The following is a 26,232-nucleotide window of genomic DNA, read 5'->3' as shown; positions in this document are numbered from 1 at the left end:
CCCTCCTCGAGCAGAACGACTGGTTATGCTCGCTGGATCTCAAGGAGGCCTACACTCACATTCCAATTCATCCAGCCTCCCGTCAATACCTCAGATTCAGGGTGGGACACCTTCACCTCCAATACTGAATGCTACCCTTCGGCCTGTCCTCATCACCCAGAGTCTTCACCAAATGCCTGGTTGTGGTGGCCGCAGCACTCAGGAGCCATGGCCTCCAGGTGTTTCCTTACCTGAACGATTGGCTCATCAAGGATTCCACATCTCAGGGAGCCGCTCTCGCAATCCAGAAGACAATTTGGTTACTGCAACATCTGGGATTCGAGATCAACTTCCCCAAATCCCACCTGCAACCTTCCCAGACTCTTCCCTTCATTGGAGCGATTCTGGATACTACCCAACTCAGAGCGTTTCTCCCGCCCCCACGCAGGGATGCTCTCCTTCATCTCTGTCACTCAGTGTGCTCTCGCACGTCTATCTCAGCGAGACAAATGATGGTCCTTCTAGGCCACATGGCCTCTACAGTTTACGTGATTCCGCTTGCCAGACTTCACCTCAGGATTCCCCAATGGATCGTGGCGTCCCAGTGGCCCCAGACGTCCGACCCTCTGACTCGCCTCATCCGGGTCACTCCTGCTCTACAACAGTCTCTTCGCTGGTGGATGCTCTCCTCCAATCTATCCAGAGGCTTGTTATTCCACACCCCCCACCACCAGAAAGTCCTCACGACCGACTCGTCGACTTATGCCTGGGGGGCCCATCTGGATGGCCTCCGCACCCAGGGTCACTGGACCAGCACGGACCGCCAGTGCCACATCAATCTCCTGGAACTCGGGGCGATCTTCAACGCTCTCCAGACCTTTCAATATCTCCTTCGCTACCAGGTGGTCCTCATTCGCACAGACAACCAGGTCGCCATGTACTATGTGAATAAGCAGGGAGGCACGGGATCGGCCTCCCTCTGCCAGGAAGCTCTGAAGGTGTGGGAGTGGGCGACTCACAACAACACCTTCCTCAGAGCGGTCTACATTCAGGGGGGCGGACAACGCCTTAGCAGACAGCCTGAGCCGCCTTCTGCAACCTCACGAGTGGACCCTCAACTCCACGCCCCTGCATCATATCTTCTCTCTGTTGGGAACGCCTCAGATAGACCTCTTTGCAGCCCCCCACAACTTCAAACTACCTCACTTCTGCTCCAGGATCTACACCCCTCAACGCCTCTAGGCAGATGCATTCCTCCTGAACTGGACAAATCGCTTTCTATATGCGTTTCCTCCATTTCCTCTCATCCAAAAGACTCTAGTCAAGCTGAAGTCAGACCATGCCACCATGATCCTGATTGCTCCACGGTGGCCCAGACAACCTTGGTACTCCCTTCTAATTCAACTCAGCAGCTGGGAGCCATACCTTCTACCAGTCTTTCCATCTCTGCTTACACAGCATCAAGGATCTCTGCTTCACCCCAACCTGCAGTCTCTACACCTGACAGCTTGGTTCCTCTCAACGTAAACCCTCTACAGTTTTCCCAACCGGTGAGGGATATCCTGGAAGCTTCACGGAAGCCCGCTACTAGGCAATGCTATCACCAAAAATGGTCTAGATTCTCTGTCTGGTGTGTTTCCCAACACCAGGAGCCTCAACACTCCTCGTCTTCAGTTTTGGACTATCTGTTGCACCTGTCTCAGTCTGGCCTCAAGTCTTCCTCGATACGAGTCCATCTCAGTGCAATTGCTGCTTTCCACCAGCCTCTCCAAGGGAAACCTCTATCTGCTCATCCGGTGGTTTCCAGATTCATGAAAGGGCTGGTCCTTGTCAATCCTCCCCTCAAACCACCTCCAGTGGTTTGGGACCTCAATGTTGTTCTTTCACAACTTATGAAGCCTCCATTTGAACCTCTCCACAAAGCTCACCTGAAGTATCTCACTTGGAAAGTGATATTTCTCATTGGCCTCACTTCTGCCCGAAGAGTCAGTGAGCTACAAGTCTTGGTTGCGGACCCGCCTTTTACAGTATTCCATCATGACAAGGTGGTTCTCCGCACACCCCCGAAATTCCTCCCTAAGGTTGTCTCAGAATTTCATCTCAACCAATCCATCGTCCTGCCAGTGTTCTTTCCAAAGCCACACTCTCACTCTGGAGAATCGGCTCTTCATACTCTGGACTGCAAGCGTGCTTTGGCTTTCTACCTAGAACGCACCAAACCTCACAGATCTGCTCCCCAACTTTTCATCTCCTTCGATCCGAACAAGTTGGGATGCCCTGTTTGCAAGTGCACCATTTCCAACTGGATGGCGGCTTGCATCTCATTCTGCTATGCCCAGGCTGGATTGCCCCTTGACAGAAAAATCACAGCCCACAAGGTCAGAGCGATGGCAGCTTCTGTAGCCTTCCTCAGATCAACACCGATTGAGGAGATTTGTAAAGCTGCCACTTGGTCCTCTGTTCATACCTTCACTTCACACTATTGTGTGGATACCTTCTCCAGACGGGATGGACAGTTTGGCCAAACAGTACTACAAAATTTATTCTCCTACGTTGGCAACTTTCCCACCATCCCATTCTGTTTAGCTTGGAGGTCACCCATTAGTGAGAATACCTGCCTGTTTGTCCTGGGATAAAGCAATGTTACTTACCGTAACAGTTGTTATCCAGGGACAGCAGGCAGCTATTCTCACGTCCCACCCACCTCTCCTGGGTTGGCTTCTCTGCTAGTTAGCTGAACTGAGGAGACACGCCCGGTGCATTGGGCGGGAAGGCACTCGCGCATGCGCGGTGTGGGCGACTCGAAACTTCGAGTTTTCTTCAAAGAAGCGTCCGCATCGGGACTCTGTTGGATCACGTCACCCATTAGTGAGAATAGCTGCCTGCTATCCCTGGATAACAACTGTTACGGTAAGTAACATTGCTATCCTAGAAGTATAGTGGAGATCCAAGACCTGATCCATGCCCCACCCCTCCATATCTCTTTTTGGAAGCAGGAGCGATGCCCACTCAGTCCTGCTTCTAGTTGCCATCTTGAAAATGGCGCTGTCATATCCTGTGGTGCTCTAGGTGGGACCTAACTACCATATACTTGTATCCTCTTCTCCTCCTGTATCTTCCTGCCCTCCATTGTTCTCCCTAACTCCTTCCTCTGTAATGGCACCAAGAGCTTGTATAGGTATGTGCGATGCACAAATGGAAGAAATAAATAAATATAAGAGCTCTAGGCCCATTTTGTTCTGATCCAGATTGCCTTCCAAAAATAAAATAAATTATTGTTAAGTATCTGGGTACAGGTTAGGAATATGTGCAGTGCCTGGATAATTTCCAGATCTGCCCAGATAGCGCTTCAGTAGTCAGTGCTAATATTCATTATCACTATCAAGTCAGTTGCCACTAAATATTAGCATTTGGACCAGCCTACTTAAATTGGTTTTGAATATCGGGCCCAAGTTATTTACCAGTGTGCTATATGGCCAGCAGAATACAAGTCCTTACATACTTAAACACTTCCCCAAGCAGTTGGATTCTATTGAAGCTGGATTAGAGTCCCAAACAGCAGTGGCAGGCAACAAGTGAAGTGACTCAAAAGCTTCTAATACTTCCTAAACTGGCGAAGCTTTCCCACCTTGATAACGAGAGGGCTTGTGTCTTGCTGACAGCAGAGAAACACCTGCTACAGGTAAGTGACTTGGTTTTCCTTGTGGGTCTTTCATCCAGGTGGTGAGAATTAAATAAATGTTTAATAATGCTGCAGAATATATTTGCAGAAATTTTGATCTGAATCAGTAAGATCAAGTACCTAAAGATTTGATAACGCTTCAAATTGGGGAGAAAGTTTGTTTATCACTTTTGGAAGTTCTTATTTAGGTGTGGTACTATTACTTGGGGTTTTCCCCTTGAGAAATAGCTAGTTGTTAAATCTTGATAAGAATTTTGTTGATACTTTCATTAGGGAGAATTCTCCTGATACTGTTATCTGTATTTTCCAGAACCGAATGCATGAAAGCATGAAACTGTTTGACAGCATCTGTAACAATAAGTGGTTCACAGACACCTCAATTATCCTCTTTCTGAATAAGAAAGACCTTTTTGAAGAGAAGATAAAAAGAAGTCCTCTCACTATCTGTTACCCAGAATACACAGGTGAGAATGATATATGCCTGATTTAAATGATGAAAAAACATGAAGGTATTTCTGGTACATCCCTTCCGGCGTACAATCCATTCATATGATCCAGGACTTGCAGAAACTAACACTTTTCTCATTATGTGCTCCTCCCACAACTGAGAAAGAGATAGAGCCCTTGCAGTTTCAATTTCTGCAAGTGATCTGCGCAAAAGACTTTCTGATCTGTGCTTTTTTCTTGTTTTGGGGGGATTTAAAGTTCGCTTTCAGCGGCTTGGGTGCCATAAGTCCCCTTGCGGTGGTCTTCTGCCAGAGGAAAGAAAGCAGTTACATGGAGCTGAACTGTTGCTTCACAGAGAAACTTCAGTGAACCTGTAGAGCCAGCCTGCTGTGTTGCTACCCTTTTTGGGCTTAAGGCTCCATTGCCCTGGGAGCTAGCTTGCCTTCTGACCATGCCAGGGTGGATGTATCCTGAGTAATTGCCCTTCCAGATTTTAGGGCTCAGGCAGTATTTCCTGCTTCCAGTTGTGTGAAGAGGTTCTGAAGGGGCAAGGGTATCAGTCGGTGTCTGTCCGACTGGCAGTCCAAAGATCTTGAAACAGCCATCTTGTATTTGTATCAGTCATTTCTTTTCAAAGCTTAAATTCTGCCTCAAGCCCCCTTGATTTTGCTTAAAATTGGTTGGGATGGACTCCTTAGCCCTTAATCTGTTGAATACTTGTTTGGATTGCACCAGATTGCTGGCGCAGGAGCATCCTTGTGCCGCAGTGCACTGGGGGAGGGGTGGGAGCTTCGGGCTTAGCTTCCTCTGGGTCCTCAAGGACTGGTGAGCCAGTATGGGTCTGGGATCCTACCTGATGTCCGTTTTGGATGATGGCACCAAGTGCCTGCCTACTGAGTCAGGGGACTCCTGAGCAGCACCAGTGACTCGGTGAGACTCTGCTGCTGCCCCAAGGTGTGCATTTTCTCTGGAATTTGTTCAGCTCTTTTGGTGAGCGTATTCCACGGACCCAGCTCTTTTGACGTGGCAGGTAAGAGTATCCTGCTTTACAGCAGATCATTCTATTGCCAGATGGCCCTCCTCTCTGCCGACTACCACAGATCCAGATTGCCTTAGCTTGCACACGGATACTATGCCTGTCTGGTCTCCTGACACTGCTTCTATCTTGGATAATGCTGATACTCTTGCAGGGTCAATTCAGTGGGCTATCTCAATAAGTCTGGGTGAGGATCCTTCCATCCGCAGGCTCTTCAAATTTGTTTCTGTCCACCATCTCATCACAGATGCCTTGAAAGAAGAGCTCAACTTGGAATCTCAACACTCTACATCGCAGTGTTCGGTCACGAGTTGCTCTAATGCTCTGACCTTCTTTTTTTCCAGCACATCTGGAGTTCCAGTACATCCAGAGCAATGGGATTCCCCTGAGAGTTCCTTTCGGCTAACTAAAGCCATGTCTAGGCTTTTATCCTGTAGCTCCTGAATTTTAGCAGCTTTTTGAGCAAGACCCTCCCTGGTGATGGAGGTATGACGCTTAAAGATCCCCGGGATTGCAGAGTGGAAATTATCTTGAAGAAACATTTTGTTGTGGCTTTTTCAGATGTTAGGGCTGCTGCAGCAGCCTCCTTTGTGGCGTTTGCATGTCACACGAGATTGTACCGGGTGCCCTCTGTGGAGGAAGATGCCTATTCCCAGCTGGTGATGGAAAGGATGGATTATGTGGTATATGCCCTCTATGATATGCAAGCTCCCAATAAGTTCTTGGTTTATGCAGTGTCAGTGCACCGGACTCTTTGGATCCGTCATGGGACAGGTAATTCTGCCTCTTAAGGCAAATCAGAGCAGATTACATAGTAACATAGTAGATGACAGCAGATAAAGACCTGAATGGTCCATCCAGTCTGTCCAACCTTATTTAGTCTAAAAATTTATTTATTTTTCTTGGCTTTTTCTGTAATTTTTTTTTAAAGTATGTGTGTTCCCCTTAATGTACCCCTTTAAGGGTCAGCTACTTTTTGGTAAAGGTCTGGATGACCTCATGGCAAGCATGGCGGGTCACTGCCCTAAGTCTCTCCTTGAACATAAGTCTTGTACTTCGGATGGGAGCTGCAATGTTTTTTGGAGGGGGGGGTTGTCCCTCTCACAGATTTTGTCATGATTCCTCGGGCTCTTAAAGATCAGAGAGATTCTCAGGGATACCAACCCTGTTAGAACTCCAATTCCAGATGTCCCCAGGCATCGGGGACTTTTCCTGGTGTGGAGCCTAGAAAGTTACGATGATGCCAGAAGTCGAGTAGTGCTCCCCAGGATCGGGGACAGACTGTCTTGGTTTTACCAAGAGTGGACACGGATATCCTTGAACCAATGGGAGTTGGACTACATTTGGGAAGGGCACTAGATAGACTTCTTTTGCCTCTGGATGCCTGGAGGAGGAGTCCAAAGTCTGCCCTACCCTCTTGGGCATTCAAGCAGCAGAGCCCATTCCTAAATATAAATATATATATAAATCCATTCTGGATCTAAAGTCTTTCAGTGCCTTCCTGCAGATTCAACATTTCTGCATGGAGACTGTGCATATGGTCATTGCTGCTGTCACCCGGGAAAGTTTCTAGCGTTGTTGGACCTCATTCCAATTTACCTGGCCTAACACAGGTATTTGCAGTTTCATGTTCTCCAGCAGCATTTCCAGCTCGCAATTCTCCTTTTTGGGCTAGCGACTGCTCCCCACACTTTTACCACAGTGGAAGGTAGTTGTGACGGGGTTCCTCTGCAGAATGGAGATCCAGGTCCATCCTTACCTGGAAGACTGGCTCTTCCGGGCTCCATCCCGGCTGGAGTGCAAGCAAACAGTGGAAATGGTGGTATCTCTATTTTATTTATTCAATTTTCTATACCGTTCTCCCAGGGGAGCTCAGAACGGTTTACATGCATTTATTCAGGTACTCAAGCAGTTTTCCCTCTCTGTCCTGGCGGGCTCACAATCTATCTAATGTAACTGGGGAAATGGGGGGTTTAAGTGACTTGCCCAGGGTCACAAGGAGCAGCGTGGGTGACATTCTTGAAAGATCTTACACTGAAGATGGACTTTCTGGTCACTAACATGTCAGCAAACAGGATCTAAGAATTACAGGTTCTATCTTGTAGGGACCTTCTCCGACAAGGCTGTCTCTATCCTCACTATCCTGGTTTTTCTGCCACTGATTTCTCCATTCCATGGTAGCCAGCAGATTTCTCTTTCTGCAATTAAGGAATGATATACACTCTTAGTCCAGAAAGCTCCTCAAGCTAGATAGGTGGTAGGTATTGCTCTGCTACTTACAGGAGACTAATGAATTTTGTATTTCAGACCATTTGTTTTTGCTGTCCCATGGGTCATGCAAGGGTTTGGTGGCTGGATCTGGATCATTACAGGGTGCTAAGGCTGTAGCATTAACCACTGCGCCACACTCTCTTCTACTGTTCTTTGGATGGATTGTAAGAAGAGTCAGCTGATGTAGTCATAGACCTTGGAATATCGGGGTGTTCAGTTTGACACACTGCAAGGTCGCATGTTTCTTCCCGAGCCACGCATACAGAAACTATAGAAACATAAGAATTGTCGCTGCTGAGTCAGACCAGTGGTCCATCGTGCCCAGCGGTCTGCTCACAAGGAGGCCCCCAGGTCAAAGACCAGTGCTCTAAATGAGTCCAGCCTCACCTGCGTACGTTCCAGTTTAGCAGGAACTTATCCAACTTTGTCTTGAGTCCCTGGAGGGTGTTTTCCCCTATAACAGACTCCAAGCCGCTAAATTGTCCATCTTTATACCACATTTTCGTCCAAGTCAAAAACGCCTAGAACAATCCCTGTTGGACATGGGAGGCTCACCGGCCTACAGTTTCCTGCTTCATCCCTGTGACCACTTTTATGAATAGGGACCACATCCACTCTCCTCCAATCCCCAGGAATCACTTCCGTCTCCAGAGATTTGTTGAACAAGTGTTTAATACTCGCCAGAACCTCTCTGAGCTCCCTTAGTATCCTGGGATGGATCCCATCTGGAGGAGAGTCCAAACTATTAAAATGATGATATTGCCTGTGGTTTGTTATCAAATGGGTATGTACCAGTTTTCTTTAAGGGTTCCTTCTATAAAAAGTTAAATAGTATTCTTACAAAATTTATTTGGCTGGGTAAAATTCCATTGTCCATTTATTTTGGCTTTTTGGAAATCAATATGGGGCCAAATAAATTGCTTGTTAGAAAATCCAGTGGCATTATCCTATGATACTGTGCTTTTTGGCATATCAATGAGAGCTGAAAGTCAAATATCATCTAAAAACAACAGGCTTTTATTAATAATGACAGGAGTTGCCATACAACAAATTATGAGCAATTGGAAGAATTGGACGAGGCTTAATTATTGTTTTTGGTGGAATTCACTGTTATGTGTATAAAATGGAAAGAATATTAGCAATTCAGAAAAGGAATTTTAAGAAATTTCAGGAGATTTGGGAGCCATTAGCAAAATATTGTAATGTTTAATTATTGTTTTTTCCTATAACATGCACATCCGGGAGGGGGGAGGTTGGGGGTCTGATAGATTATTGAATTTAGATATATTGGGGTTCATTATAGAAATTTTATGTGATGGGCATTGTGATTGTTTAGGGGGGGAATAATTTTGAAATGGATATTAATGAAATATTAAGTGTCATTGATGTATAAAATGTGGTATTTATTGTTACACTTACTGTAAGTTTTGAAAATAATAAAGAATTGGAAAAAAATAAAATAAAATATGACACAAATGCTTAAAAAAAAAAAAATCTGCTACTGATTCTACTTGGGTATAAGCCACACTAGTCTTTAGCCTTTTGTATGATTTCAAAGCTTTGTGGTTAAACCTGTGAATAGAGGGCTTGAGGATATGGTATGTGCAAAGAAAGCAAGCCTGCTTGGAAAGTCACTTTGTAGAACTGGTACTGCTATGTATTCTATAATATCTCCCATCCTCTAAAGGTTCTAGCACTTACGAAGAGGCAGCTGCTTACATACAGTGCCAATTTGAAGATCTGAACCGGAGGAAAGAAACCAAGGAGATCTACACTCATTTCACCTGTGCCACAGATACCAAGAATGTGCAGTTTGTGTTTGATGCAGTCACGGATGTCATCATCAAAAACAATCTGAAGGAGTGTGGACTGTACTGAAAACAGGTAATGACTAATGGGCCTGCAGTAGGGAGCCATTCTCTTTTAGCTTTTGTGATGGGGCGTAATTGGATAGAATGAATGGGATGGGGTGTAAAGTTGTCATAAGTTTATGGTAGGGGAGAGGCAGTATATGATAGGAACAGTGGGAAGAAAATACTGAAAGGATTACAAGTACAGTGGGGTGGTAGACAGCAGGACCAGCTCTAGGCTCGGCTGCCCCAGATATACTGTAAATCAATTGTTCATGTGTTAATTTGTAAGTTTGCACATATTAAGTCACATTTGTGCACATAAAGTGCAGTATTAAATGAATGCTCAATTGTCAAAACAGCCTGCAAATGTGCTGCCCCATGCATGTGTTTTCTTTGCTGGTGCCTAGAGCCAGCCCTGCTAAGCAGGACAGACATTTGTACATACGGGTTGCATCATCTGATGGAGCCTGGCACAGAGCATTCTCCCAGCTTCTTTCCAGATGCTTTTGCAGCTGCTCTCAAGCTTGTGCATATGACTTCCCACTTGCCACGTTGGACCAGCCAGTCCTTTTATTTTCTGCAGAAAAGAGAAGATAGCCATTGTATCTTCTCCCTACAGGTCACAGTTCTGTTTTTTTCTCAGCTTTGTTCAACTTCTTTTTGTAAGTGCTGCCCAGGACCAGTGCCTTCTTTCTTCTTCCTTTTATTATTTAAATTTTTCTTTGTTATTCCAGTGAGTTGCAGTGGAATGAGTAGATGTGAATCATTTTATAGTATTCTTTCCAAAAGCATTAGGACTAGGGGGCATACGATGAAACTACTAAGTAGTAGATTTAAAACAAACCAGAGAAAGTATTTCTTCACCTAATCTCTGAAATTTGTTGCCGGGAAATATAGTGAAAGTGGTTAGCTTAGCAGTGTTTAAATAAAGATTTGGATAATTTCCTGAAAGAAAAATCCATAAACCATTATTAAGATAGTTTGGGGAAAATCCACGGCTTATTCCCTCCAGCTCTTCCCATAGGAGGCAAATCCACCACTTTTATCATCATTAGACGCTCATAACAACAGAACAATGGGTTCTCCAAGTGGTGTCCCAAGGTTGTACATTCTACTTCCAACACAAGCCTCCAAACCACCCTCCAAGAGAGTCTCTTTTCAACTCCTTCACCAGGAACTCTCAGCCCTTCACCAAGAACTCTCAGCCCTTCTCCAACTCAGTGCAATAGAACAAATTCCTCTGTGGGAGAGGGGTTTTTATTCCAAATATTTCCTGATACCAAAAAAGACAGGAGGTCTCTGCCCAATTCTAGACCTTCATGTTCTCAACAAATACTTAGTGAAGAAGTTTCATATGGTCTCTTTGGGAACTCTTACCACTTCTGGAGCAGAATGATTGGCTTTAGACCTCAAAGAAGTGTATACTTGTATACCAATCTTACCTGCCCATAGGAAATATCTCCAAAATGGTCTCAAGATACCGGCTCCTTATCTGTATGATTACAAGTGACTTTACTACTTCGTCACTCCCGCCAGTGGTTGATGCTTCTGTCCAACCTCTCCAGAAGCCTTCTCTTTCAGCCTTTTCCTGGCCAGAAGCTCCTTACAACAGATATTTCCAGGCTAGGCTGGGAAGCCCATCTCGGTTGCTTTCATACTCACAGAGTCTGGAAAACACTCCATATCGCATGGATCACATGGAACTTCAAGTAATTTGCAATGCCTTGTAGACTTTTCAAGATCATTCAAAGAACCAAGTAGTACTCATTCATACCGACAATCAAGTTGCCATATTTTATGTGAACAAACAAGGAGGAACAGGCTCTCGCCCTCTATGCCGCAAAGCAATAGAGATATATTGTAGAACTGGGCAATTGCGCACAACATCTTCCTCATAGTAGTCTATCTTGCAGGGAAACAGAACATCTTAGACAAACTGAGCAGACTCCTTCAACCTTATGAGTGGTTTCTCTACACATCTGTCTTGTGTCAGATCTTTTTGGATTGGGGGACCCCCAAAATGATCTTTTTGCTTTCTCCCACAACAACAAACTTCCATTCTTCTGCTCCAGACTCTATACTCCCAATTGTCTGGAATCGGATGCTTTTCTTCAGGATTGGCGAGACAAGTTCCTTAACGCATTCTGTCCAATTCAACTTGTCCAGAAAGCTCTACAGAAACTTCGCCAAGACCAAGGCACCATGATTCTCATCACGCCTCATTGGCCAAGTCAACCATAGTTCCCTCTCCTCCTATAACTCAGGGCCAGATTCTCAAAAGTTAAGGTTACCTTTAATGCAGTCGCTAAACCGGTTCCAGCCGGTTTAGCTTACATGCATTTTAGCAGCAGATTATCAAAACGGTTTATCGATGTCTCTTGCAAGCTTTCTAGTAGCCATGCAAATGGGTTCATCAGTATTTAAACAAGCACTCTGGTGGATTCTTCAACATTGCCAAGTCATTCTCCAAGAGCGGTGTTGGCTTTTGGTGACAAAAAATCAGCAACTGGTCTGGGAGTGCTGGTACAGTGCCAGCACTGTGAAAAGTACATCTTGTGGCATGTGTTTTGACTGTGGCTAATGAAACAAAATAAAAATTACATGATTCACATAAATTATAGTCTCTCTTTTTTTTAGTTTTAGGGGGAGTGGTAAAAGCATGCTTTTTGAGCGCACGTATTATACCTGTGTCTTATGAATTATAGTAATATAAGAATAGCTATCCTACTCTAAAGGCCTGCCGCTACAAAAGATATCTAAATAGAACTCTCGCCTTTCAAGCAGGTCAACTCAATAACTGGCTGGCCCACGCTGTCTCACGTGCCTCATCCTACCTAAACTTCAGGAAACTACTAAAATCTAATCTATTTACCAGATTTACAACCTAAACACCCATATCCATTGTATGTACCCCCTTTGTTATACCTACATTTTTTAGATTTATCCTTTATGCAGATTGTCCTGACCTCTTTACTGTACTTTTTTGCTCTGATTGTGTCTTTTCTCTGATTACTCCATCTTTCGCCGATTGTACCATTTTCCCTGATTGTACTTTTTTCTTTGGCACATAGTTTCTCTGATTGTACCATTGTAACCTTCGCTGATTGTCCAGCCCTTCTTCACTGTAAACCGCCTCGAACTACTATGGCTTTGGCGGTATATAAGAAATAAATTATTATTATTATTACTGGGTCAGACTAATGGTCCTTCTAGCCCAGTATTCCGTCTTAGTAGCAGCATTCCATGCTACTGTCCCATGTCTTGACTCAACAGCAGACTATGGACTTTTTCTCCATGAATTTATTTAAAGCCAGCTACATTAACTGCTCTTATCACAACCTTTGGCAACGTGTTCCAGTACTTAACTATTCTCCGAGTGAAAAAATATTTCCTCCTATTTGTTTCAAAAGTATTACTCTGTAACTTCGAGTGTCCCCTAGTCTTTGTAAATCTTGACGCAGTGAAAAATCGATCCACTTGTACCCGCGCTACACTACTCAGGATTTTGTAGACTTCAATCCTATCTCCCCTTAGCCGTCTCTTTTCCAAGCTGGAGCCCTAATCTTTTTAGTCTTGTTGGCTCTTCTTTGTCCCTTTTCAAGCTTTGCTATATCTTTTTTGAGATAAGGCAACCAGAATTGAACACAATACTCAAGAGATGTTGCACCATTGAGTGACACAGAGGCATTATAACATTCTTAGTCTTTTTAATCATCCCTTTTCTAGTAATATCTAGCATCCTGTTTGCCTTCTTGGCCGCTGCCACACATTGGGTGGAAGGCTTCAGTGTACTGTCTATGATGACACCAGACTTTTCTTGTGTGCTGACCCCCCAAAGTGGTCCCTAGCATCCGATAGCTATGATTTTGATTATTCTTCCCAATGTGCATCACTATACCTTTGTCCACATTGAATTTCATCTGCCATTTGGACACCCAGTCTTCCTGCAGTTTTTCACAGTCCGCATCCATTTTAACAACTTTGAACAGTTTAGTGGCATCTACAAATTTAATCACCTCACTCGTAGTTCCAATTTCTAGATCATTTATAAATAAGTTAAATAGCACAGATCCCAGCACAGATCCCTGCGGAACACCACTATTTATCCTCCTTCACTGAGAAAAATGGCCATTCAACCCTACCCTCTGTTTTCTATCTGATAACCAGTTCTTAATCCACAATTGAGCATTGCCTCCTATCCCATGACTCTAATTTTTCTCAGGAGCCTCTCATGAGGAAATCTAGATACACTACATCAACCAGCTCACCTTTATCCTCATGTTAATTCACACCTTCAAAGAAGTCGAGCAGATTGGTGAGGCTAGACCTCCCTCGGCTGAACCTATGCGGACTCAATATCATTAAATCATGTTTGTCTACATATTCCACAATTTTATCTTTTATAATTGTTTACACTATTTTGCGTGGCCCCGAGGTCAGGCTTACTGGTCGTAATTTACCGAGTCTCCCCTGGAACCCTTTTTAAAAATCAGTGTAACATTGGCCACCTTCCAATCTTCAGGTACTACAGATAATTTTAACGACAAGTTACACAGATCACTAACAGCAGATCAGCAATTTAATGTTTGAATTCTTTCAGTACCCTGGGATGTATACCATCCAGTCCAGGTGATTTATCACTCTTTAACTTGTCAGTTTGGCTTAGTACATCTTCCATGTTCACTGTGATTTCTTTCAATTCCTCTGCCTCATCACCCTTGAAAACCATTTCCAGTTCAGATAGATTTCTTACATCATCTTCCGAAAAGACTGAAGCAAGAATTCATTCAGTCACTCGGCTATGGCTCTATACTCCCTGAGTGTACCTTTTGCTCCTTGATCATCCTAAGGTCCCTCGGATTCCCACACAGGTTTTCTGTTTTTGATGTACCTAAAAAATTGTTACTATGAGTGTTTGCTTCTTTGGCAAGTTGTTCTTCATATTCTTGTTTAGCTTTCTTTATCAATGCTTTGCATCAAACTTGCCAGTGCTTATGTCTCTCTCCTTATTTTCTTCATTGGGATCCTTTTTAAAATTGCACTATCTGGACTGCCTAAGAATCCAGAGTTTATAACACTTACAGCTTCTCCTTTCCTCCCCCTCCTCCTGGATATGTGATCCAATATCATTCCTTCTTCTCCTGATCTTACCTGCATACCTTTTTTTTTTTTTTGCTTCAAAACAGTTTATTGAACAACAAAAGACAAACCAATAAAACAGCTGATACAACATTTTCCGAATACAAGATACAGAGCACAAAACAACAAACCACCAGAACAAGTGGAGTCAGAGTCCGGGTTGTGTTCTTATACCAGGACTCTGACTCCCCCCCCCCCCCCCACAGTAAAAGCCCTCCCCATCCAACTACCTGCATACCTCTTTAATAAGGCAGGAAGTTATCAGGCCTGCAGTACCATCCTGAGCCCAAGAGAAGGGGGCCTGTCCCCAAGGCCCCCTTGTGGCTCTGACCTGCATGATTCTTTAAGTCTCCCTCTCTTCCTGGCCCTGCCCATGTCTCTCTTCTTTCCCTACCCCCACCCAAATACTTTTTAATAAGTGAGCAAGTCTTTAGTTCTGCAGTGCCAAGTGAGCTCTAGACTCCAGTAGCTGATCCACCTTACACAAGATTTCATTACAACATAGTAGTTCTTTGCACACATCCTAAGTTCCTTGCTAAGATTTTGTCAGATTTCCATCTTAACCAGTCAGTGGTTCTACCAACATTCTTCCCATTTTCCCTCACTTTCAAGTTTGTCTAGTTAATGTCCTCAGTGTACACCTTAATTATTTCTAAACTATCTATTTATTTTTCCTTCAAATTTTTTATTGTAAACCGGCCAGATACTTGCTGATGGTCGGTATATTAAAAGCCAATAAACTTGAAACTTCCCCATGCCATGCCGCGCATTTTGGTCTTCTATCTGGCATGCCCTAAAACTCATAGAGAGTTCACTAAAGCTTTTTATTTCTTCTTCTGCCCCAAACAGGATGAGGGAAGCCATCAGAAAGTATACTCTATCCAATTGACTAGCATCATTACTTATTATGCCCAAGCAGACTGACTCTTGAGGGTCATGCAATGGCTGCGTTAATAGTCTACTTGAAGTCAGCTTCATTAGAGGAGATCTGCAGGGCTGCAACATGGTGGTCAGTCCACATATTCACATCCCCCTAATGCTTAGAACACAGCTCCCAATGCGACAGTCATCTTGGTCAATCCATCAGACAGAATTTATTTGATCTCTAGAATCCAACTCAACCCCTCTAGGCCCGTTTTTTATTCTGCTCCAGAAAAGAGAAAAGGCAAAACATATATTAAAAAAAAACCAAAAAACATATATATATATATATATATATATAGTTCTAGGTCTTAGCCTGTTACAGGCCTTTTTTCCCCCCAATTTTTATTTTGGATAACCTTGCAGCTAGAGATTCCCATATGTGTGAATATTGTATCATGCTTGTTCTTGAGTAGAGTAAAGTTACTCACCTTTAGCAGGTGTTCTCCAAGGACAGCAGGGCACACATTCTCACATATCCATCTACCTCCCATAGCAGTGGTATTCTCTTAGCTCTTGTAATAGACTGGCTGGTTCTGTACAGCAGTAGTGGTGGGAAATTGCACATACATGCTTGGTGGCGGTTCCAAAAGCTGCTGGAAAGATACCCAGGAGATTGGGCTCTGTGTCCTTGGTGAACAGTTGCTAGAGGTGAGTAACTTTGTTGTACCCCTTCAGTTTTTATCCTAGGGGATGTTGGAGTTGGACTGTTTCCTGGACCAAGGAGGAGAGAAGCAGCACATAGAATCCAAGCCACTTTCATCTCAGGAATTTCTTCACTGAGAACATCATCTTGGATTCTGAACTTTGCCTATGTAGCTTTCTTTTCCTTTTTTTTATTTCTCTTTAACATTTACAAACCACCAGTTGGCTGATATTTTAAGCAATTTTCATCAAAAAATTATGTAACTGTACTAAATTTATTTCCTTGTTGCAAATAACTTCTTTCCAAATCACTTTACTGTGCACATGAAGTGATCAGATTGTGAGAAGTATTCCTTTTACTGAGTAGTCTAACATTTCTAGTCAAGAGTTTAGTATTTTTGCACCTATTTAATGGTTTATGGCATTGCCTTTGTTCTTGTTTAGGCTTCTTTGGCTGCTGTTACAAATGCCCTGTCCTGGGCTTTGGAGTGTTCTGCAGTGTGGAAGTCTCTCTAGCTTGTGGCTGAGGACTTACCTGGTTTACACTGATTTGCCAAATGTGTCTCCTTCATTGTTGCTGTGGAGAGCAGGGAGCTGAGTGCCTGCACTGGAGAGGTGTATGGTCTACACTGGGGAAGGCCACTGTCCCAGCTGATTACAGATGTGGAGGCTGTATTGGTGCATGCCTTTCTTCTGTAAATGTGGTGCCAAAACTCCTTTTTTTCATGGCTCCTTTTGTTGTACTAATGTTCTTAACACAAGTCTGAACATTCCTTTGCTGAAGCTGGTTTCTGAATTCAGCTTGTTCCAGTTGTTGCTAGTATTAAAGTGAGTAATACAACATGGTCCTTTTGGCTGGTTACTACTAGAAAAGTGTTCTCAGATAGCTTTCCTCTGGGTTTTTGGTCTCTGTGAAAACATGCAGCCTCTTGAACTACTACCTATATGTATCACAATCTTGCTTTCATATTCATACTTCAGTTATAGTGCCTTGCAAGTGTCTTCACACAGTTGTATATTTTTCACATTTTGCTGTCTGAAAGTATAATTCAGAATACTGTACATTAAAGTTGGAGTTTGTTTTGCTGAAGCTGAACTTGATCTTGGTACCAGCTCTAAGTATCTGCATACAGTTACTGCTGATAACTCAGTGCCAGTACCCAGTTAGCTTGACACACTTTTTTTTTGAGTATTGGCACCCCCCTCTCAAATAATCTTGACCGTAGAAGTCTTTACATCCTTTGTCATTGCAAACCTAAATTGACTCTCTCAAAAATTGTTACCAGGGTCTGTTTCGTTTATTTTAAACTTATATAACACCCCATCTAATAAAAGCCCCTCTTGAAGACGAGTCATGTGGAGGTTAACTTTATTAATGGATGGCATGTCTAGGTGCCTACAGAGCCACCTCTTTTATAAAGATAAGTAAGAGCTTGTCTTTATAGCAGAGAACACGACTGAAAGTAAGCTTGAGCCAAGATCGGTGTATAGTCTTTGTGCATAAGTGCAAAGTATCCAAACTCTGCCCCTGTGCATGCTTACCATCAGTATACGCACTATCATGTCATAGTGTGAACTGTTAGGCCAGTTGCTATGTAACACGTAGAAAGAAATAAGACACTGGCTCTCAACCCAATCAACACCAACTGACTGGCTCAATGTGAATGTTCATGAGTGGCACAGTCAAATCCAGACCTGAATCTAATAACGAATCTGTGATGAGGCTTTCAGAATGCTGGTTACAGCTGGGTCTCAGCTTGAGCTATTCTGCAACGAAGAATGGGCAAGAACTGAATCGTCCCATGGTGCAAATGTGATGGAAATAGAATCAAGGCAGGTATGAAGACCAATTGTTCTTTTGTATATTAAGTCACAGTCATATGGGTGGTCATAGTTTGTTGTTTTTTTTACCAGTTCTCTTAGATAACTTGAAAATCAAGGTTTACAAATGTAGTGCTCCCCCAGGAGCAGGAATCGAGCCTTCATTTTGTATGCATATTTTTCTTTTCTTTTCCTTACCTATTTGTAACCTCTACAAATCTTGGAACTTACTCAGCATGGCGTTGCCTTTTAGAAAGGAACCATAGCTTCCCTAGATCAGTAGCATGCCATGTTGCTACCTTTGGGGATTTTGCCAGGTACTAGTGACCTGAATTGGCTATTTTTGTGTTCTTATGTAATAATAAGAAGCTACATGTGCACAAGAGGGCCAGCAGCCTCATCTCCTTTAGACTGTATATGCCTTAAGACCAAAGCTTGCACTTTCTGGACTGACCACACTGATGTGATAAGAGCCAGGTTTTGATAAAAAGTCAAAATTTCGTACCGTTCACTTCCTCTTCTAGTGGCTATTTAACCAAACAGTGGAGCTAAAATGAAGGCAAATGAGCATCACTTCATTAAACTACTAATACCTAATGAAGCTGATTTACAATAAAATACAGAGACAATCTAAATAAAACATTTATATCCAACACATGAATATAATGGAGAGATACAGTTAAAGACAAAGTGATATTTGGCGCTACTTAGATAGCTGGAAATAGCTTCTGGGTTTCTTAAAAGTCTACCTCATGCTGAACATCCCAGTCTCTGCATTGTGATACAGCTGGCCACCAACAATATTTAATGGCTCACTGGCCAAATACAACCACCTAGAAGGGTGATATATCTTTGACTGTTGAGACATAGTTGGCTATGTCTTGGCTGACCAGAAATTCAATGTTGGTGGCTGCATTGAATTTCCAATATCACCGTGCACTGTGCAAAATTGCTAGCGATCTCCTGCAGTCTGAATATGAGTCTGAAAGTGTCAAAAGTTTGTTGATCAAGTGTGGTTTGAAAACTTGGTTTTATTTTTTTATTTATCTTTATTCATTTTTAGTTCTCATACCAAGTGAATTATAAATAATACAACAATCACAAATCACTTGCAATTACATTCATATATTCTTATAAAATAAAAATAAATACCCCCCATTATCAATATCCCATGACCATATGATACATGTTTCCCACCCCACCCCAAGTATAATTTTTATAGGTACCATCAAGCCTATATTCTAAGACAGGGTATGTATTGGATCCTCCCAGATCTCATGGAAAATGTACCTGATTGGTTATATTTAGAATGGCGGCTCCTGTTCCCATTACATTTAGAACATGTAGTTAGTATAAAACTGCCTAGGAAATACAAAGATAATAGAATTTTACTTGATACTTGGAAGACATTAAGATATATTAGTAACTTATCACCAGATCCAATTTCTAAATCATTGAATCAATCCATTTGGGTAAACTCCAAGATTAAAATTGGTGGATTTAAAATCGTCTGGAAGCAGTGGATAATTGCAGGTATTAGAACTTTGAATGATGTTATTTTAGATGGATCATTGCTTAGTTTTTCACTATTGCAACATAAGTTTGGATTAAATAAAACACTATTTTAAATGGTTGCAATTGAAGCAGGCTATTCAGGTAGGGTTCCCTGAATGGAAAGATCTTAATACTCAATATAGTTTGCAGTTCCTCTGCTTTCAGGCGGATTTTTTTGGACACCAAGCCGCAAAATGGTATAAAATATTATATGGATTTTTGAATAAAAAAAAGAAAACTGGTCTTAGGGATATTTGGAGTACTGAGATTGGACAGACAATTTCTGCCTCTCAGTGGCCAAGGTTTTGGTCTTGGAGATTAAGGTCTACATGGTCAGCATCTATGAGTCAAACTTGGTTATTTTTGTTACATAGAGTTTTTGGGACCCCTATACGTTTACAGAAGTTAGATAACACTCGATTCAATAGATGCTGGCATTGTAGATTAGAAGTGGGGACTTTAGATCATTTAATTTTCTTTTGTCCATATATAAATGCCTTTTGGAAACTAATTTGGCCCCAAATTAATAAATTATTAGAAAATCATGTCGGACTTTCTTATGATACTATATTATTTGGTACAGCAATGAGAGTTCAGAGCCTGATTTCTGCTAATAATAACAAGCTTTTATTAATATTGACAGGGGTCGCCATGCAACAAATTACTCAAAATTGGAAAGATTATACTGAGTTAAATTATACATTTTGGTGGAATTCAGTTTGCCACATATATAAGATGGAAAAGATGATAGCGTTACAACAAGGAAAATTTCATAATTTAAAAAAAATATGGGAACCATTGACTACTTACTCTAATGATCAGATGTCTTAAGCACATGGTTAGGAAAACTTGGTTTTAATTTAGAAAGACAGGACTCCGGTTGAAGAAACAGTGGCAGAGCATTCCAGAGAACAGGCACAAGCAATGCTTGAGAAAATGGAGATATCTATGCTGTATACAATCTGCACAAAATTCATTGGTTGTGAACCCAGTAGGGATGCAGAAAGTACCTGCACACAATATACAGTACTCCCCCGAAATTCGCAGGGGTTATGTTCCAGAAGTGACTGTGAATTTCAAAAAACCACGAATATTGGATGTGGTACTAAAATCCTAAATATGCCCTCTAAAACAAATTTACTCACCAATAATGATGAAGGTTTGTACAGGAAAGCTCAAAGCAGAGAATTTACAGCTCCTTGGGTGGCGCCTCTTCTTCAGGAGGAGTCGGATCTTCTGACGGGTTTTGTGCTGGCTTTCCTTCATAGGTTTGAGGAACATTGTGATGGAAAGTTGTTGTTTCTTCATGGTGGCAAGGAGGGTTTTATATGTCTGAATGGAAGCATCAATGAGAGCCCATACCATATAGGGATCCCATGCTTCAGTCATCCCTTGCAACTCCCTTGCTGTCCTAATAATCTGGGACAGACGTTCTAATGTCATACCCTGCTTCTTCTCCTCCTCCTCCTCTGGATCAGTCACTTCCCCCTCATCTTCGCTGGCAGATTTTTTTAACTCCAACAAATCCTCGTCCATCAGGGTTTCAGAGTGGCATTGATGAGATTGTTGAACTCATCCTGAGTGATGTCACAACCTTTGCCACCTAGTATCTTTGCCAGTCCCACACTCTGGCCACAGCTTCTTCCAGCATGCGTTGAGGGTTTCCTTTTTCATCTCCTTAAGAGAAGTTTGGATGACTGACAGGCACATTGCAATCATAAAGTTACGACAGTAATTCTTTAATGTAAAATTATCATCCATGTCCATTGCATCCACAAGGTGTTGGAGAGAATTTCTTGTATAAAGAGCCTTGAAGGCACGGATCATGCCTTGGTCCAGAGGTTGGATTAGGGAGTTGGTGTTGGCAGGGAGGAACTCAATCTGGACGCCCTCATAGTACAAATCCAAAGGGTGTCTGCCAGCATTATCCATAATGAGCAACACCTGGAAGTCCATGCCTAAATCGTGGAGGTAATCCTTGGCTTGAGGGATGAAGTACTGCTGAAACCAGTTTGAAGCTAGGATTTTGGTAATCCAGGACTTTGGGTTGTGCATCCAGTGAACTGGAAGCAGGTTTTTATTTTTGTTTTTGAAGGCTCTAGGGTTTGCTGATTTGTAGATGAGTCCTGGTTTCATCATATAACAAGCAGCATTGCCACACATAATGAGCATCACTCTTCTGTGCCTTAAACCCTGGAACTTTGGCTTCGTCCATCATGATGTAAGTTCTGGATGGCATCTTCTTCCAGAACAAGCCTGTCTCATCCATATTGAAAACTTGTTCGGGCTTATAGCCCTTCTCCTCTATGATGTCCCTTACGGTCTTGGGGTACTTTTCAGCGGCTTCTTTGTCAGCAGATGCTGCCTCTCCATGTAGAGAAATACTTTTAATATTGAATCATTTTTGAAAACGATCAAACCATCCCTTGCTATATTGGAAATTTTCAGGCTCCTGTGTTGTAGATGATCCTGGTTGCTGTTCTATGGCATCAATTGCAAACTGCTGGTATAATTTCTGAGCTTTCTCACGGATGATGTTACTGTCCAAGGGGATGTTCTTTTTCCTGCAGTCAGTGATCCACAATGCCAAAGTAGACTCCATCCTCACGATATTCTTCTTTCTTACTGTCATAACAAAAGCGGTGTCTCTGCTTGGTCAGACCAGAGGTCCATCGTGCCCAGTAGTCCACTCATGCGGTGGCCCATTAGGTTCAATCCCTTCTTGAACCCCAATACCATACTCTGTCCTATCACACCCTCACCACCCTTTGAGTGAAGAAGAACCTCCTAGCATTGGTTCTGAATCTGTCCCCTCATAATTTTTCCGAATGCCCTCTCGTTCTTGTAGTTTTCGAAAGTTTGAAGAATCTGTCCCTCTCCACTTTCTCTATGCCCTTCATGATCTTGCAAGTCTCTATCATGTCCCCTCTAAGTCTCCGTTTTTCCAGAGAAAAGAGCCCCAGTTTCTCTAATTTTTCAGCATATGAAAGGTTTTCCATATCTTTTATCAATCACGTCACTTTTTTCTGAACCCTCTCGGGTAACGCCATATCCTTCTTAAGGTACAGCGACCAGTATTCAAGCTAGGCAAATTCTCCACACCCAGACAATCAGCACTGTGACCAAGGCACTGGACAACATTGGCAACAACATGCCCACATCCCTCCCGCCACCAAGAACATGGATCGGGTGCCTGAACTAAAGAGCCCTTCAAAAAAATGTATTTCCTAGAAAAGCCAAAAAAATGATTTTAAAAAAATTATAAAAGGAATTGAAAAGCCAAAAAAAGCATGAAACACACTAGAAAAAGCGAGTCTACAACAAGCTGACAATTGGCAGCAGAAAAACTGCGAAGGCCCTGGTCCACGAAAGACACCCACCACCACGACAACCAATGGAGAAGAATACACCTTTTTGGCAACATCACAGAAACTTACTGATATGGTACTCCTGATCACTGCCTCTTTCTTATAAGTACATAAGCAATGCCTCTGCTGGGTCAGACCTGAGGTCCATCGTGCCCAGCAGTCCGCTCACGCGGCGGCCCAACAGGTCCAGGACCTGCATAGTAATCCTCTATCTATACCCCTCTATCCCCTTTTCCAACAGGAAATTGTCCAATCCTTTCTTAAACCCCAGTACCGTACTCTGCCTATTACATCCTCTGGAAGCGCATTCCAGGTGTCCACCACCCGCTGAGTAAAGAAAAACTTCCTAGCATTTGTTTTGAATCTATCCCCTTCCAATTTTTCCGAATGCCCTCTTGTTCTAATATGTTTTGAAAATTTGAAGAATCTATCTCTCTCTACTTTCTCTATGCCCTTCATGATCTTGTAGGTCTCTATCATGTCTCCTCTGTCTTCTTTATGTAGCCTACGGTGCTTTCATTAATGGCACACTACAGCAGCATAACTTTTTTGTTCTCGGAGCATATCCAGCAGCTCAACTTTCTCCTGGAGTGTCTTACACTTCTTCTGGCGCTTTGGTTCAGTGCCATAAGCCTTTGAAGGTGCAGGGTGTTTTGGTGGCATCTTAGGGCTTTCACCAGTCCGTGAAACACTTGAGATAGCTACTCTCTGGCTACTTTCAAAACTTCCGCCAAACCTTTTCAATCATCCTGATTGGCCACTGTGCTTCCAAACATTTTGTATATGTAAATTTAGCTCTCAAGGGATGATTGAAGCATGGGATCCCTATACAGTATGGTTCGGACTCTCAAAGTTAATACAAATGGCATTGATGCTGCAATTTAGACATGTAAAACCTTCCTTGCCACCATGAAGAAACAACGACCGTACGGTGCATAAGGAAGAACGAGGCAGAGATCAAGAGTACAGTATCGGTAAGTTTCTGTAACAACAGTAAGAAATAAGAGATAAGAATTACTGTAAATTGTCAAGAAAAACCCCCACGAATGATTGGGGGGGGTGAACTCTGAATTGCGATTTACTGTACACATAACACTGCTTTAATTATATCCACAGTAAGGTGGTATATCAAATTCCTACTCCTTTAGCCTACTACTACTGTTTATCATTTCTAAAGTGCTGAAAGGCATATGCATTAATGTGTAATAGTTGGTCTCTGCTCAAAAGAGCTTACAATCTAATTTAGAGTTTCTTTCAGAGAGAATGGTAAAGATGGATATAGATATCTTATGGGGAGTTAGGAGTTAAAAGCAGCTGCTTAAAATGAGCTTTTACCTTGGATTTGAATATTGCTAGAGTTGAAGCTTGACGTAATGACTTAGGCAGTCTCTTCCAGGCATACGGCACAATCAGTGAGAGAGGGGGTTGTCCTGGTGGGAAGAACTCAAGGGGAGCAGAGCAAAAAGGGGTCTTGTTGGGAATTAAACACAGATAACTGGCCCTTCCTTTCACAAAACCGCAGAAGCAGTTTTTAATGCAGGCCAGCGCGCTGAATGCCCTGCTCCTGACGCTCATAGGAACTCAGGAGCAACGCAGAGCATTCAGCACACCGGTGTACACTTAAAAACTGCTTTGTAAAAGGGTGAGAAGGAGGAAAGGGAGTAATACGAGGGAATTTCAGAGAAAATATTGGGAGTGGGAAGAAAAATAGGGGAGCAAAAAGCGAGTGGATGGGATGTGAGGCAGGGGGAAAGAACACTTGGGGCAAAGAAAGTTGGTGGGTCCAGTTCACTCAAAAAAGAAAAGAAAGTGGCAGAGGTAACTGGGGCTTGAACCTGCTGGGGAGATTAGAACCTCTTGAGACTGCTGGGGAAAATGCTAGGTGAGCTGGGGTATCGGACCTAGGTCAGGGAACAACCAGTTTTTATGCTAGAACTGTACACAAAAAATTCCAAACAAAAGTATTCAAAATCTTAAATCGATTGCTAACAATTTCTCAGCAGTATTCTGAAAATCTTAATGTCATATATCCAAGGACAAGCAGGCAATATATTCTCACATGTGGGTGACGTCATCCACAGAGCCCAGCATGGACAGTGCAAAAGTGTACTGTCACTTTAAAAGGTTCAAGACTGTTCTTATTGCGCATGTCTGTGCCTTACTGCTTGATGCAGGCTCATAGGACCTTCAGTTTTCCACAGAGTTGAAAAGCTGTTAGTTTTTCTAAGTGCGTCAAACGTCTATGGATTTTGTGCCTTCCCGCTGATTTTTACCCTTATTTTGTCATATTTTTTCATTTTACTAATTTATCTTTCAGTTTACAAAAAGACCCCCCATATTTATTTATTATATATACTGTGTGCACCTCTTCTGTCCTCCAGACCTCGTTCCATTCCCTAACCAACATCTCTCTGTCCCTCCAGGAGTCCAACTTTTCTTCCTCTCTCCTCCACCTGTATTGGCAACATGTCTCCCTCTCTCTCTCTTCTCTTATGATCATGCATCTCTCTGTTCTTCCTCAGGGTCTCTCCTCCTCTGTCTGCACCTTCCATATCCCAACATCTGCCCCCCTCTCTTCTGCCTCCCCTTTGTTTCAGGTTTCTCCTCTCTATCTTCCATCTGCTAACATTTTGAGTCCTCCCACCTTTGGTCAAGGTCTTTGTCTCTCTCACTCTGTCTTCTCCCACCCCTCCTCTTTTTCCTCAGTTTGGGGTGTTTCCCCTCTCTAACCACTCTACTAGTCCAGGATCTGTCTTCCCCTTCCCTTTTGGTTCAAAGCTGCTTTTCCCCTCCCCTCCTTAAGGTCCTTTTGTCTCCCCTCCCCCCCCAATCCAGCATCTCTAAGGCAACCCCCATCCCACCGGGGCCCTCGCTATGGGCACAGCCTTACCTCTTGATTGCAACTTCAGCTAATTCCTCTTTATGCCCCTGAAACTAGACAAAACAGTAGCAAACTTAAAATGAATACATTTTAAAGTGCTCAGCAAACGGATGCTACAGGCAGCTGGGAAGGCACTCTGGGGGCCTTACTGGGAGGAGTACTTCTCTAAATGCTATGTTTCAACAAGAGGATAGATGAGGGTACAAACTTACTCTCTCAGTTTATCTTCAAACTGTCCTCGTCTCCATTCTTCCCTCTGGGCCTAACTACCACAGCTGAAAGTTTATTATGGCAGCCTGCGGAGCATGTTCTCTCTGCTGCGGTCCTGCACTTCCTGTAATGTCAGGGGCGGGACCGCGGCAGAGGGAACGTGCTACAGAGACCAACTACAGCCTGCTACGTTTGCTCTGCAGGCTGCCGTAATTAACTTTCATCTGTGATAGGTCCAGTGTGAAGAACGGAGGATGCGGAGGGGGAAGCATGTCATCTGAGTAAGACAGCCAGGTGCTCACCTAAATTAGCTGGGCAGAATGCCTGGCTAAAAGACACTAGGGAGAAAACTGGCTCAGTGATCTACCGGCATTGCCTTTGCAATCGACCGGTAGATCGCGATCGACGTTTTGGGCACCCCTGGT

General features: G+C 43.1%; 1 protein-coding gene across 2 annotated transcripts in view; it reads left to right on the top strand.

Annotated features, from left to right (window-relative positions):
- GNAI3 (G protein subunit alpha i3) overlaps positions 1-17,324 on the top strand; it is a 76,755-nt gene extending 59,431 nt beyond the window's left edge. For both annotated transcript variants that reach the window (XM_033917913.1, XM_033917914.1), the window contains exons 7-9: positions 3,972-4,125; positions 9,103-9,299; positions 16,007-17,324. In XM_033917913.1, the coding sequence (XP_033773804.1) occupies positions 3,972-4,125; positions 9,103-9,293 (345 nt within the window). In that variant the 3' untranslated portion in view covers positions 9,294-9,299; positions 16,007-17,324. The remainder of the gene's footprint in view (positions 1-3,971; positions 4,126-9,102; positions 9,300-16,006) is intronic.
- The last annotated feature ends 8,908 nt before the right edge of the window (positions 17,325-26,232 follow it).

Source organism: Geotrypetes seraphini, chromosome 13 (assembly GCF_902459505.1).
Source record: "Geotrypetes seraphini chromosome 13, aGeoSer1.1, whole genome shotgun sequence".
In the NCBI taxonomy this organism is placed as follows: Eukaryota; Metazoa; Chordata; class Amphibia; order Gymnophiona; family Dermophiidae; genus Geotrypetes; species Geotrypetes seraphini.
The sequence above is the reverse complement of the archived record's forward strand: the minus strand, read 5'-3'. Positions and strand labels throughout refer to the sequence as shown.